Source organism: Leptonotus elevatus, chromosome 15 (genome assembly GCF_054856555.1).
Source record: "Leptonotus elevatus isolate MCC_2025b chromosome 15, RoL_Lele_1.0, whole genome shotgun sequence".
Lineage (NCBI taxonomy): Eukaryota > Metazoa > Chordata > Actinopteri > Syngnathiformes > Syngnathidae > Leptonotus > Leptonotus elevatus.
Genome location: NC_141253.1, coordinates 12,027,011 through 12,042,076, shown reverse-complemented (window position 1 = coordinate 12,042,076; position 15,066 = coordinate 12,027,011). Strand labels below are relative to the sequence as shown.

Genomic DNA, 15,066 nt, shown 5'->3' with positions numbered 1-15,066 from the left:
CTATTTCATGTACAGTCAAAATACCACTTATTCTCATGACGTTCGTCTTTTTTTTAATCATCTTAATACATTGTCTATAAAAGTACAGTACAATACTCTTAAATTTTTTGTTTACTCTAAGATACTATAAGATTACAGCATTTTCCCCTATTGTACATACCTACATAGTTATGGGTTGTTGTTGTTTTTTTGCTTCAAATTACATCTTTATCTTTGTTAAAGTGTTACTTTAGTCTCCTAAGTCTGTACCAGTGTTGAAATTAAAGATGGTCGATAATACCACTTTTTTTCAGACCAAATAATAAGTATTCACTCTTTGAGTACTCACCGATACAGAGTACCGCTAGTACTTTTGCTATCTAAAATTTCATTTAATACATTGACAAAAAAATGTGAACAAAGACTTTTCTTTCCTGACACATGGTGATTCACTAATGTGTCAGTCAACTACTGCCACGGAGGATTTACTGGATGTCCGATTTTTTTTGCCTTAAGTATCATGGCTGGTATCGGCATCCTCCAGAGTACCCGATACCTTGAAATAAGCCCAGCATCGGCCCGATACTTGGTATAGGTATTTGCCTATCCCTAGCTGAAATGCAACATTTCCTTACTGTCTATATTAAACTACAACGTGCTCGCACTGAGCAGCGTATTTGTGTCGAAAGCAAGAAGGTAAACGTGTTTTCCATCCTGGCAAGCGCATGGTAAGCATGTCAGGTGAACGCACACAAAGTGTCGGGGAAATGACGGCTCCTGCAGAGTTGAAAGCTGACAAAATATCAGAATGGCGGACCATGCAAAAGAAGGATGATGAGGAAGAAGAGAGGTTGGGCTAGCTAACGAGCCCCGCTCCCCTTCAAAGACACGTGTAATGATTCATTGAAATCAGCACAATTAATCAGTAATAAAAACACAGTAAATTGTCAGTTTTTTTGCATTGTGATTAACTGCAAGCTTATTGAAACGTAAACTGAGAAGTTTTTTTGCACACACTGTGCCGTGTAACTGGAAATGGATATTGTGTGATGTAGTACGTTTTGAATTATGCAATACCTGCCGACTGACGAGGACACTTTTTGTGGTCTCACTGTATCGTAGCTTTTTAAAATTGCACATATCAAATTTTGCAAATGTTTCGGTATGTCACATGTTTTTGCAGTGATCCTTTTTCACACGCACATTTATGTTACTGCAGACCTACGTAGCAATAAATTCAAGGCAGGAGGGAAGAGTGAGTAATAGACAGAATGTCCAAAGTTTGGGATGATTTCAAACTTCGTGAAGATAAAATGCAATATGTCTGATGCAAAGCAGAACTAACTTACATAACTGCATCGACAGTAAAGTAAACATCTTGAGGACTTTTTCTAGCTACTGCTATTCTGACATTGCCATTATACCTTTTACTTGTAAAAATCCGACTTTATCAAAACATTACGCTTTTTTTTTTTTTTACTATTACAGTACCATTCTCGTCGTTTTGGAGGTTTCCCTCTTCCAACGCAAGCTGATTCCAATCAGCAGGATCGTTATCAGGCTTATGCAGAGTTTGCTGATGAGCTGATCTTATATAAACTGTGTTGGAGAACGGAAACATCCAAAACCTGCAGGACTTCAGCCCTCCAGGATCGGAGTTTGACACCTATGACATACCTTTTCTCATACAAATGATTTCTTCTCGTAATACTATGATTATAAAAAATAAAAAAATTAATTAAGACTTTATTATAATGTATATTTGTCACATTATTAGCTCCCCCCCCCCTCATAAATATTTTTATTAGTTTCATTACAGCATCTCTGATCATGCATGTTTATTTTTATTGTACTTTAGCAGCTCAGATTGATTAGTTGTGAGTGGGCGATGGAGCCATGCTTGATTTGCATTTATTGCTACTCCTACTGGGGGGTGGACGGGAATCTTAGCTCAGACTTGTATTTCCTCAAGTGAGGAAAATGCAGAAGGAGTGCAAGCGATCACGATAGCGCATGGGAGGACATGTTAGCATTAAAGAGCATTCCTCAGTGACAGATGCGGACATCATGCAATGGATAACATGCTGTTTGTTGCTTGGTTGCACTGCTTGAACACAAGTGACCACCATGCAGCATTCCTTGCGGTGTTTTCCTTACGCACACATGAAGACAATCACGGCAATTTGAGTGTGAAAGTAGATTTACCCCCCACTTGATCTGCTAAAAAATATGACAAATGGCAACAATTACTGATTCAATATTTACAATTAAAAAAAAAACGATTGGCTGATTGCCATTCAATGCAACCATCCCCATACTATTTATTGTTATTATACAACTTTTTTTTTAATGACTGCAACTACTCAAACTATTGGTGTAACACTATGACAGACAAAATTGACTTTTTCTTATTCTTAAAGAAATAAAGACCCTTTCTTGAAAATACTGATATGTTACATACTATTCTAGTGACAGAAGAACTTTTTTACTCTCACTTTTTTAACTCAGAACAATGAAAAATTATAACGTTTTTTTCCCTTTTAAATCTAATGCTATTTTAATATTGTATTTTCATGACCAGTGCCAGTCTGGCTTGAGGTGCGATCTAAATCTATGCGGGGGTGGGCAAGATTTTATTTTCGCAGAGACACACAGCTTGGCATAGTTTAAAAGGGGTATTTTGCGCTGTTGTGGGTGTGAACACAGCTGCTTGTCTTAATTCTGAAGCGGCTCCCTTTAAAGTTGGCGCATGAGAGGCGCTTAGTGCTTGACATGGCGGAAGAAGAAAATTTGAGTCCATGCAGGTGGTCCAAGCACACAAAGTGCATTTATAAGGAACTGCATGCAGATCTCTATGAGCGGATGATGTAAAGTTGGCCTGGGAGGTCACAGATCTGTGAAGTGGCAGTTAGAGACTGAACTTCCACACCAATTGTATGTGTTTTGTCATGTGGTCTACAGTGGAACTTTTTGTAACATCAGAGCTGACAGCTTGGAATTGTAAAACGACAAATTTGTTACAAAATTAAGTTTCTTCTTGTTAAAGTGCCACTTCATTCCAATAAAAAAAACAATATAAAACTATTCCTGTAACGTTATAGCGTTATTTGAGGGTGACCAACCACAAAAGAAGTGACATGGCAAAAAGATAGCCACCAAAGTGGACTTTGTTTCTTCAAGCAGTCACATTAGGTGAAGTTACTCCTGATCTGAGTCAAATTATTCTGCTTTTGGAAAACTGTAATACTTCTTTTTTGAATTACAACCACATGGAAGTATCTGTTTTAGCCATTTTCTATGTAAAATTACATAGACAAATGTGATCTACTGTATGTCACTTCCTGGTCACCACAAGAGACATCACAAAATCTTAACTTGGAATGTTTGCAACAAAAGATGTTTCTCTCTCTCTCTCTCTCTCTGGATGGACTTCATCCTTAACTATTTGCGAGTCAGTCACAGGGCAAGTGCAAAAATGGCATGACGCGGCAATTGATCCCATGGCAAAAGTCTGCGATTGAAGGCATTTGTCTCATTTTTAAGGCAAAAGGCAGACTACACCCTGGATTGGTCACCAATCGCAGAGTGATTGGGAGTGGACCGTTGTGTATGTATGAATCCAAATCCTTGACAGCTATGTAAACGACTATATCAATGGCCCTCAAAAGGAAGTTTGGCTTCCAGTTTGAGGTTTTGTCCCTGGAGTTCCTCTGGATTTGTCTTTCCCAAGCTTAGGTTGGAAACCAACACAGATCCTGGGTGAGTTTTTATTTGGATGTCAGTTGACTTAAGACAAAAAGCAGATTATACTCAAGATCGGTGGCCACTGAATGGGCCATTGAATGTGAACCCACCCAATGCTAGATGCATGACTTGTCGTCGGAGCGTCAATCTCTGAAGCTTCCCTAGACTGGTCTGCAGTATCCCCAAACTGACAGATCCTCAGTTTTTATTGGGTCACCAGCTGACTACAAACGGCCCTTGGGGTGCATTTGTCTGGTTAAACCTTCATGCTAAGTTGGTTGCCATTCAATTCACAGAGTGTGAATGGACCACTGAGTGTGAATAGGTCTAATACCATGACATCCATGTGAATAACTACCCTGCCAATGATCTTCAAGTGGGAGTTTAGCTCATAAAAGCTTACCTTGACTTCCAGAGGTTTGTCTCTGGAGCTCCTTGATTCCAGTCTTTCCCAAACCTTGATTGTATGCTACGTGAACCACTTCCTATCGATGTCAATCTGACGCCCATCGATCAAATGCCGGCGTCCTGAACACAAGTCGTGTAGAGGCTCACTTTGACCTGATTTGTTACTTTGATTTCCTAGAGCGTTCTTCCCAATCTTTGGTTGGGAACCAAAACAGATCCTGGGTCAGTTTTTTAATTCCATTGTGAAATATTTCTTTTAAAGCTAAATTGCTGCTAAGACTTCCTTGGCAAAAGCTTATCATTATCAGGCTTCTGCAGAGCTTGCTGATGAGCTGATTATATGAATCAGGTATGTGCGGAGGACGAAAACATCTAAAACCTGCAGGACTGCAGCCCTTAAGGACCAGGGTTGGGGAAGCCTGGTCTAGTCAGGTGGCTGGGTACATTGGTAGCCCTTAAAAATTCAGAAAACCAACAAGCTCATTTATTTTGGAATGATTCTGACACAAGTGGCTTGATGTAGCGAAGCTCATAACAGAAGGTACTTTATGAGTTTCTTCTTCAGACTGGCAGAAAATAGAAATCTTCTCGTAAACCAGTTCTCAACCAGATCATCAGGTGTGCTGATGTTGTCAACGTTCGCTTATTTGGTCTGAATTTAAAAAAAAAAAAAAATTAAATAAATAACTAAATATGCGCCATGGCTCTATAAAGATTAGGAAACACTACTTTAGAAAAAAAAACTGGAACATAAGCGATTTTAGGAAATTTGACACCAGACAGTCGCAGTAGTTCAAGTCAAAGGTCAGCTTTTCGGGTGTAAGAGGTCAACCGGAAGCAGAGTTTCGATAGCTCTTCAAACTGTCAGCCATTATTTGGCAAATACAAAGCAAGGAATTCTAGTGGTTTTGATTGATAGTTGAGATCAAAGGTCGGTTAGGTTGCAGAAAGTCTTGCCGGTTGCAAAACTTGATGTTGTTCGGAGTCATCAAGTTTGCGAAATAAGCCTTTAGTCATCTAAAGTTCTCCAGCTGTCTCCCTCTCAGTAGACAGATATCATCTGGTGGAAAAACACTATTCTTCAGTTTTGTTTTACTTTTTTTTGGCATCTCAAAGGTAGCCTGCAATCTAATAATTCCAGGGAATAATGAGGACACGGTTGAGGGAACGTCAGCACGTCAGAGGAATTTTACAGTAAGAACAGGGAAAATCGCTCCTGTGGTATTTTTAGATGAACCGCTGACCTCTCTGACTGTCTTTTTTTTTTCTTAATCTGCTGGTTCTCTGGACGTTCTTAAAATGGACTCAGATTACTTTGGATTTTTTTTTATGTTTCCCTATAAACCCTTTGTCCTCAGGTGTGCTTTGCGTTAAACTTGCTGAACTTGAGCTCATTTTTACCATTCAGGTAGCAGGACCTGAACACAAGTGTTTTTACAGCAGCGCACATAGAACTAACTAGACAGTTTATGGTGAAAGTCCTGATTTAACATCACATAACATCGTCTTCTTTACCAGTATGGAAGAGGTTCATTTGTAAGTGACATGATGCGAACCCCCTCCATTGTAAACCAAGCAAGGTGTTTACATTTTTACTCGACTATACCAAGATATTTACTAAGACCATTTATGTTGACGACTTAATTTAATACCTCGTCGCATCATCGGGTTTATGTGTAAATGACACTCCAATGCAAACCGGAAGGAATGAGCTGCACCCAAGTTAATTTTACTCAAGTGCGCCTCGAACTATTGAGGACGTTTACGTTGACTATCTTGATTTAATATCCTATAGCATTAATTTTCTTTAGCAGTCACGTCGGAGGTTTGTATGCAAGTGACTTGATGCAAACCCCTCCTATGCAAACAGAACTGAGCCAGCGGCACTTTAAAAAATTTTACTCGAGTGCACCTACAAATACCAAGACAGTACATACTGCATGGTGAAATCTTGATTTCTTATTTCTTCTTCTGCCACGTCTGAGTTTTATATGCAAGTGACATGATGCGAAACCCCTCCAGTACAAACTGAGCCAATATAGTTCATGTGTTTACATTTTTACTTAAGTGTGCTTAAAAATACCAAGACAGTTTATGCTGAAGTCTTTGTTTCACAAGCATGTAACCGAATTTAAATCTCGGCCATGTAAATGTGTTAAAAATCAAATGTATTACTATTTGTTAAATGAAAACAAAAAACTTTTCACATTTCCGCACGCCCGGAATTTATTCTCGCCGTTTTTGTGTCATCGAGTCGATACGTTACGTGACTAAATAACCACTTTTGGTGGTTTATGTTATGCGCTGGCTCATCATTCTTTCGTCTGCGTTCCCCTCGAAGATAAACCTTCAACACGCCGTCGCTCGTATAACATCATTGCCATTTTTTTATGTGGGGTATTAAAAAGATTCATTCGTAGCAACAGCATGTTTTACAGTGCACATGAAAAGGGGAGTGTGCATGGAGTGCATACAGTACCATTGAGGTTTTAATAGACGGAATACCTGCTGAATCCATAAAAAGAAAAGAGTTGGATGAATTCCATTTTATAGGTTTGGCATAAATATGGACTTCTATAAAAGACGAGTGAACATGAGAAAACACAGCATGGCCAAAGTATAGAAAGTGAGGAATGGTCACAGATCTTGTTTTTAAGATTGCTTTCTTACACTGTCAATCAAAAGCAAGTATTTTTATATCTTAACAGGAAAATTCTTTTTTTAATACAGTAATGGATCTCATTCACAGAATAACAAACAACAGAGAAAAATGTCAGCCACCATATTTGAGGAAATTATTAAATTATGGCTTAATTGGTTGTATATTTTATGTCACGTATGCACACATTCAAAGTGAGCCGGTTAATCAGGTGGGGGTCTTTTTTAATATTGTGTGTCGCCAGCAGATTTTGAAGACAAATAATCTGAAAATGTGCGCATCAAATTTCAACCAAGTAGCTCAGACGGTTAACTGTACTTCCCAACACAATCTTTACAACATTGATTTCTTGTGTGTTTTTTGCTAGTGTAGTGTAACTTAGTCTTTTGTAGCCTAGTCTAGTATTACGAAATCTAGTTTGTATAGTAGCTTTGTCTATAGTCTAGGGAAGTCCATTATAGTGTAGTCTAATCTAGTGAAGCGTAGCCATGTCTGGTATAGTTTAGTCTAACCTTGTGTATCTGTAGTCTCATTCAGTCAAGTGCTGCCTATTATGTATAGTCTAGTATACTTTAGTCATCTGGTACAGTCTATTGCCTGTTTCAGTTTAGTCTAATCCATTGTAGTATAGTCAAAATGATGATAGTCCAATATAGGGTAATCTAATAAATCTAAAATAAAATATTTTAGTCTAGTCCAGTCTATTTTAGTGCAGTCTAAAGCATCCTAGTCTTGTGAAGTAAAATCTACGTAGTATAGTCCAGTTTTATGTACTCTCACCCAGTGTAGTCTAGTACAGTCCAGGCTAGCCTAGTCTAGTTAATGCTAATTTAATGTAATGTGTGCCTAGTATAGTCTTGTCTAATCAAGTCTAGTGTAGCCTAGTATATTGTAGTCTAGTCAAGCCCAGTCTAGTGTAGACTAGTCTAGTATCATCTGGTGTGGTCTAGTCTGTTCTAGTGTAGTCCATTGTAGTCTAGTCTATTCCACTGTAGTCTAGTTCAGTGGTCCCCATACCACTGGGTCACCAAAGTCTCGTGATAGGGCATAGTCTAGTCTAGTGTATTCTAATGTAGTCTAGACTAATGAAGTCGAACCTATTCTAGTATAGCCCACTGGTTCTCAACCCCGGTCTTCGAGTGCCCCTATCCAGCCTGTTTTTCATGTCTCCCCAGCCGACACAGCTGAGGATTGTTATCAGCTGATCGTTTGAAACACCCGTGTTGCTTGTGAGAGACCTGGTAAACAGGCTGGATTGTTTAGTTTCATTTTATTTGTTTCAGGCCACTGATCTGCTTCTCCTTAAGTTGTTTTAACCTTCACGTAGGTTGAACCATTAGTCCCTCCCCTCCGCATCTGACTGAAGTCATGTCCGCATGTGTCAACACCAGTCCACGAGAAATGTTTTCAAACATAATCATCCATGAAGGAGGAAAAGATAATCTTGTAAAGTTGTTTTGGATGTTTCCTAACCTCGCTTGGATTTTCCACAAGGGGCAACAACGTATAATGTTGCAATGTGTGAGCATTTTCCCTTTTAATGCTAATTCAATAAAAGATGCACAGTTGAGGGAGAGTGAACACGGATGTGGATCTGGTTTCTCTCGTGATGGCGGGTTAGTTTGTTTTTACCGCCATTGTCCCACCGAATGTTTGCTTATTCTTCTTCGGGTCACACGGGAAGTCGTCCTTGTGTCAACTCTCTCAGGGTGTCCACTTGTGGTGTCCCCCTTCCCAGACTATTTACAATACAACTGTTTAGCCAAAAACAGGCAAAATATTAAACTAAAGCTCAAGGAATTGAGTATCAATTATCATGGAAAACCCATTTGGCCCTTAATTGGAATGACAATTTGCCCTCTTTGCTAGGAACTTTGCCAGGGAAAAAACTTTTTAGAATCAATAGCGTATTTGTACTTGACATGAGGTTTTGCCCTTCAAAGTTTGAAGATTAAACTGTCTCGTACCAGGCTGGAAAAGGATGACAGTGTTATTTCTCCCAGTTTCTTGAACTTTCTTGTCCTTGCCATATCTCGGACTACTTACTAACGTTGTACATGTCAGTTTTACAGTAAACTTCAACTGGGACTGCCAAACACACTTTGCCTTTTATTTGGAGAATAAAAGACGTTCACGCTAAAATGAAAAGCTAAAAGGTTTTAAACATGACTATATTTGTTTGGTTTTAGTTTAAATGTGTTTAAAGCATGTTATATGGTCTCTATTGCTGATGATCTATCACGATTGGGTTTGGAATGCTTCCCCACAATAAATGGGGGTTGTCTAGTGTAGCCTTCTGTAAACTTGTAGTCTATCGTAGTCAACTGTAACCTAATCGATTGTAGCATAGTAGCATAGTTTGGTGTAGTTTAGACTTGTCAAATCTTCTATATTTTAGTCTTCTCAAATCCAGTCAAGTGTAATTGATTCCAGTCTGATTCAGCATAATCTACTCTAATGTAGTCTAGGGTGCTGTAGCCTTATCTAGTATATTTTAGTCCGCTTTGTTATAGTCTAGTCCAGTAACTAGTCAAATCTAGTTTAGTCGAGTCTAATGCAGTCTAGTCTCATCTATTGCAGTTTTACATACTCTTATACAGTGCACTCTCGTCGAGCTAGTGTAGTCTTGTCTTCTCTTATTGAGAAGTCCAGTCTAGTGCGCGCTAGACTACTCTAATGTAGTGAAGTGGTAAACCCATTAGACATTATTCCGCACTATAGTGTGGTCTAGTGTATTCTTGTCAAATCTATTCTAGCGTAACATAGTCTAGTGGCCCATGTGAAGGGCTTTATGATGTAGTTGAGTCCAGTCAGTGCAGAGTCTAATCTAGTCAAGTTTAGTTTTGTCTAGTCTAGTAGTCTACAGTATAGCTCTGTCTAGTGTAGTATAGTATAGTCCACACTATTCTACTGTAGTCTTGTTGAAAAATCTTACCTGTGCATATGAAGATTGGTTGCTAGTCATTTTGCGTACACGGCCGCTGGTCAGATATTTGATTTGAAATCTGCTCCTGAGCGCCCCTATGTGGCGCATCACTTGTCTGCGGCGAGGGTCAGGGCAAACGTAATCAAATGTGATGGTCACGCTTTAACGTTCACGCGCCCCCAGTGTGCTGAGAGAAGTCCTCACGGTGTCTGGCGAATATTTCATACGAGTGAGCTAGTATTATTTGCATTCTGTTCCAGTGAGCATGTCTCGCGACGCACATTTTAAGAAAACATACATTAAAAGTACATTGTTGAACCAAAATAATGTCTTCAAGCCAACATTGTGGTCTCCACTCCATGTGGTTGATTTACAGTTTTCATCTAATGGCTTCCTGAAAAGAAATACGTTTTTGTAAGAATAACCTCCAAGAACTCGAACATTTGTCATCTGAAAAATAATCATGGCGTGAACAGCTTCCATTCTTAACTAAAAGTCATTAATAGCCTTCAAAGGTATTACCTTTGCTAAAGATTTCGATTATTTATTTGAGGTCCATGTGGTACATAGAGTACCGGGTAATAGCATTAAAATTTCAATTTTGCAAATGATATAGCGGATTTTCCCCCCAGTTTAATTAATAAAACATTTTTATTTTATGTGTAAAATAAAGGATTATTTGTACATATTTTTTGTTTTATTTCTAAAATATGGAAATGTTTATGTTGGTAAGAAATGGCTTTATAAATTCTTATTGTGGTGTAGATTATATTTTACATTTACAAATTCTAAATGTTTCATTGAATATAAGATGTTTTTATTTTAAAATATTGTATACAATTAAGATATGTACATTTTCATCAAATCAAATAAAAACATTCATGTAAAGCATGTCTTATGTATCATTTTCATATTTAGAAATCTTTTATTTATAAAAGACAGATTTTATTCTTAAAATGTGGCTTTGTATTCATTTATTTTCTTTTAAATCAGATTGGACCATGAGTGTCGATCCCTCTGTGCTGCTTTTCCTGTCTTTTACCCCATGTCACGAATAGCACATAAGTGAACAAATGAATGACATCAATCATTTTCAAGCGCTGCCAAGCACAAAAGAAAGGCATTTGCCCCCGATGGCTGAATAAATGCTTCAAGAATTACGGGGTCATCCTCTCTGAGTGAGCAAGCTGTATTGCCGCGCTCACTTCATCGTGTAATTCAATTTTTTTGGTGTGTATCATTTCCTGTTTGAACAACAGCAACACCTGGAAGCACTTTTTGCCGTGTGAGCCGGTGATGAATAATAATCGTAATGCTTTGGATTAGAACAGAGCGCTGAGGGAACCAGTCCAAGTCGGCGGGAAACTCGTGTGTGTCTGACCTGCAGACAGCTGCGCGCGTTTGTGTTTTATTAATAATACATGTCAGCCGTAATGCGGATTTAATAGACATATTATACCCAACGTTATTTGCTTCCGTTTAACATTTTTCAGAAAGCAGTGCTGCCGGGGCTTCAAGTTTGTGCTGGGCCAGTGCATTCCTGAAGGTAGGCAACTCTGCCCAAATAGTTTATGTGTGATTATTCAAATTTACGAGTTACGTATTATGAATATCAAATATGCTTACAATTGTATCAAAAAGTTTGTGTACAGTAGCCAGTAGCAACATCTTGAGGCAATGGGACACAATTTTGCCTCAACATGCTATATTTTTTTAACATGTTTTTTTTATACTGCACTTATAATTTATGTACAATCAATAAATATTGAGCTCCAAGGGAGGCACAATTTGGTTAAACCTAACATAGATTCAATTAATTCCACAATCCGGCAGCCACCTTCCTTGTGCACAATTCCTTCTCGGCCCGATTAGTTTGCTGCCTGCCTGTGTCTGTGGCTAGTTAAGTGACACACACATTCACATAGCTAACTTTTCCTTTGTGTTTTCAAGACTACGACGTGTGTGCTGGTGCTCCCTGCGAGCAGCAGTGCAGTGAGCACTTTGGCCGCGTGGTGTGCACTTGTTACCCTGGCTACCGTTACCACCGCGAGCGGCACAGGAACCACGAGAAGCCCTACTGTCTTGGTGAGTCTTTCTATTTTGCAAGCATATGATTTTGTCTTCGGCCAATCACGTGACAGGATGGTATTAAATTTACGGCTCTAAAATTACCTTTTTTTTTATTTTTGGGTAAATACGCAATCCATTTTATTGTTAAAATATAGAATATTTGGTACAGAAGGAATGTACCATGTTAAGTTTAGATAAATGGGGGAACACAAATAAGTGCACATTCACAGTCGATACCATTCTTTCATGGTATGTCAAGGAAACTGAAATATACTTAACGTAACACGCTAAGCCTAACTTCAAAATAAAACTGACCAAATACAGCAATATATTGACGGCAATGCAAATAGCCTTTAGTATACTTTTACTTTGAAGTTCGCCCACATTGCGGCGTGATGTCTAGCTTGATTTTCCTTTTAGACGTTTCTTTGACATGGGAGTTGCGACCAATATCAACACAATGCTATCACGAACTCATGTTCAGTCGCTAATTTAGGACGCTAAGAAACCGCTAATTAATTATGCCGCCATTATATGATACGGCAGAAGACTGACTTAAATGGCTAGCGGCTAGCTTTTAGCATGACCAATGTGCATGAGTGGCTGGCTGCCAGCTGGTAAGCAAGTTTGACTTACTTGAATTATTTTTCAATATTCTGGACCAAGGCTACTTTGTAATTCACTCTTTATGTTTAAAGGAAATGAATGTGCCTTAAATTACATGAGGCCTTTTCATTAAAAAAAAAAGAAGATAAATAGAACTATGTCTTCATTTATTTTATAAAACACTTTTGCCCATTAAAAAAAGAAAATCCTTCAACATAAAATGTCAAACTTAGCTGTTTAGATTATAGGAATACAATTTTAAATATGCATTGTGCAGTTTAAAAAGGTAATGTTAAAGCTTTTTCTACATCATGCATGCTCCGCCAATGTCCAGATGAGTACGAAAAGCCCTGACGGTTTTACTCTTTGACTGCACCTATCGGCTTTTATCTTCCCTTTGTAGTAGAGTGTGCCGACCCTCACACTCCACAGTTTCTTTGGGGATATTAGACATTTTGATTTTTTTATTTATTTAATGGGGAAAAGGCATTTTACAAAATAAATTACACTAAATCATACACAGCTGTATTAGACATTTTGAATAGATTTTTTAAATGTATTTAATGGAAAAGTGCTTTACAAAATAAATGAAGAAAAAGTCATATTTATCTTTTTTTTTCTTCTTTTTTTTTTTTGCTAATCCAAAAAACAATCCGATCCGTGACTCAAATCCGTGATCCATTTCGAACTGTGACATACAGCATTTTACAGTTTGTGTATCAATGTAAAATAGATGAGCATTCCCTCCAACGATATTCATATTGCGTTTGATCAAAAATGTAGTTTACAATTGAATGCTCTTACAAGAGCACATCATTGTTTATTTGAACAAGTATGTGAACATAACATGGGCAAAAAAGGCAAAAAGAAACCAATAGTCATGGTGACCAGTCCAGTCACGTCCATCCAGTCATGGCGACCAGTCCAGTCATGGTGACCAGTCCAGTCCCATCCTATCAAGTCATTGTTATCTGCTCACCTTTTTCCCTATAGGTAATTAAAGTACCACGCATTGCACTTGATTCTTGTTTCCCTGCATTTGGGTCCACCATCCCTCAACCACTCACGTTCCACCCTGTCATTAATGCTTGTGCAGTGTTCGTCTTGCTTTTTCCCTCTTCTTCCTCCGTGCATAACAGCTCACAGAGGAGGAAAAAAAAGTTAATTGGAAGCAATCAGAAAGGTGACTCGTTTACTCAACTCTGCAAGCAGCGAATCATTGTGCTCTGCTTATTCGTCCCCTCACCCTTACCACGGACAACCAGTATTAACGGTTATTGAAATATTAATTTTTTTCATTTTTTATATTTGATCAATTTTTCAATTCTGTGTAATGTAATGGAATTTCTCACTATCAATATCGTTCTAAATATTAGGAAGATTATTATGATTTTTAATTTCACTACTCCACATACTTGTGGTTCACTAGACACATAACCACTAACCACGAGCATTTTTTTAAATAATTTTTTTGGGGTGGTGGTGGTGGGGAATATCGTAAAAAGAATTTTTATATATGGATCTGTTTTGGGATTTACTTGTATTGTTTGCTTGGCTGTCATGTATTGTTATTAAATTTCTCTTGTTAGTTCTTAATGAATATTAGTTTTTAGTGTTTTTTTTTTTTGTTTACTTTATCTGCTTTTTATTTATATTTGAAATACCCTGTATATACTGTATATAGTAGAGTCCTACCCCATATGATTATACAGCTTAATTGAGTGTGCTTCACCCAGACATCGACGAATGCGGTGACTTAAACATGACGGTGTGCTCGCACCACTGCATCAACACGGTCGGGAGCTTCAGTTGCGAGTGCGATCCGGGCTTCTCCCTGGAGGAAGATGGGAGAACGTGCAGCAAAGAAGAGAAAGGTCAGTGGCTTGTTGCGAGGCAGAGTTTGTGCGGCACAACCATTTTCTGTGTGCGCAGCAGTGGCAGCTCGCCAATAGAGGGTGCTGCCCTACCACCCAGCTGAGTCACATTGAAAGGGGACAAAAATAAAATAAATAACTCAACTTTATTTATAGAGCACTTTAAAAGCAATCATTTCTGCATGCAAAGTGGTGTACATGAAGTAAAAGTTTGACATACAAAGGCAGTTAAAACAATTACATAAAAAACGGTAAACACTATAAAACACTAAAACAATGCAGCGTCTCATGCTGAGTTAAAACCCAAGTTCAAGACTGTTGAGCTTAGATAAGGCGCCAGGGGGGTCCAAGTCAGCAAGGTGGGATGTACAAGGGCCACTGGGACCAAACACCATAACTTCTGTTTCCTTTTCATTGAAATTCAAGAAGTTCAGTACCATCCAGACCTTGATTTCCTCCAGACAAGACAAAAGTGGACTTAAGGAGAAAGTGTCCTTTTTACTCAGCGGGACATAGATCTGACTGTCATCCGCATAGCAGTGAAAGGAAATACCTTGCTTTCTTAAGATGGAACCCAGGGGCAGCAAATACAATGTAAACAGCAGGGGGCCCAAAATTGAACCCTGTGGAACACCATACGGCAGTGGAGCAGAGCGGGACTCTGAGCAGCTATGAGGTTAACACAAAATGTTCTGTCTGCCAAATAGACTTTTTGATACAACGGTACGACACACGCTGTGAAGGTTCTGGAGATGCCCAATGTCTTCAAAATGCTACCCATGTCCACTAGGCTGTTTGAA

General features: G+C 38.6%; 1 protein-coding gene across 5 annotated transcripts in view; it reads left to right on the top strand.

The window, feature by feature from the left end:
• Window positions 1–15,066, top strand: part of ccbe1 (collagen and calcium binding EGF domains 1) — a 48,273-nt gene that overhangs the window by 21,991 nt on the left and 11,216 nt on the right. For all 5 annotated transcript variants that reach the window (XM_086096784.1, XM_086096786.1, XM_086096785.1 and 2 more), the window contains 3 exons: window positions 11,210–11,262; window positions 11,667–11,801; window positions 14,129–14,266. In XM_086096784.1, coding sequence (XP_085952910.1) covers window positions 11,210–11,262; window positions 11,667–11,801; window positions 14,129–14,266 — 326 coding nt within the window. The remainder of the gene's footprint in view (window positions 1–11,209; window positions 11,263–11,666; window positions 11,802–14,128; window positions 14,267–15,066) is intronic.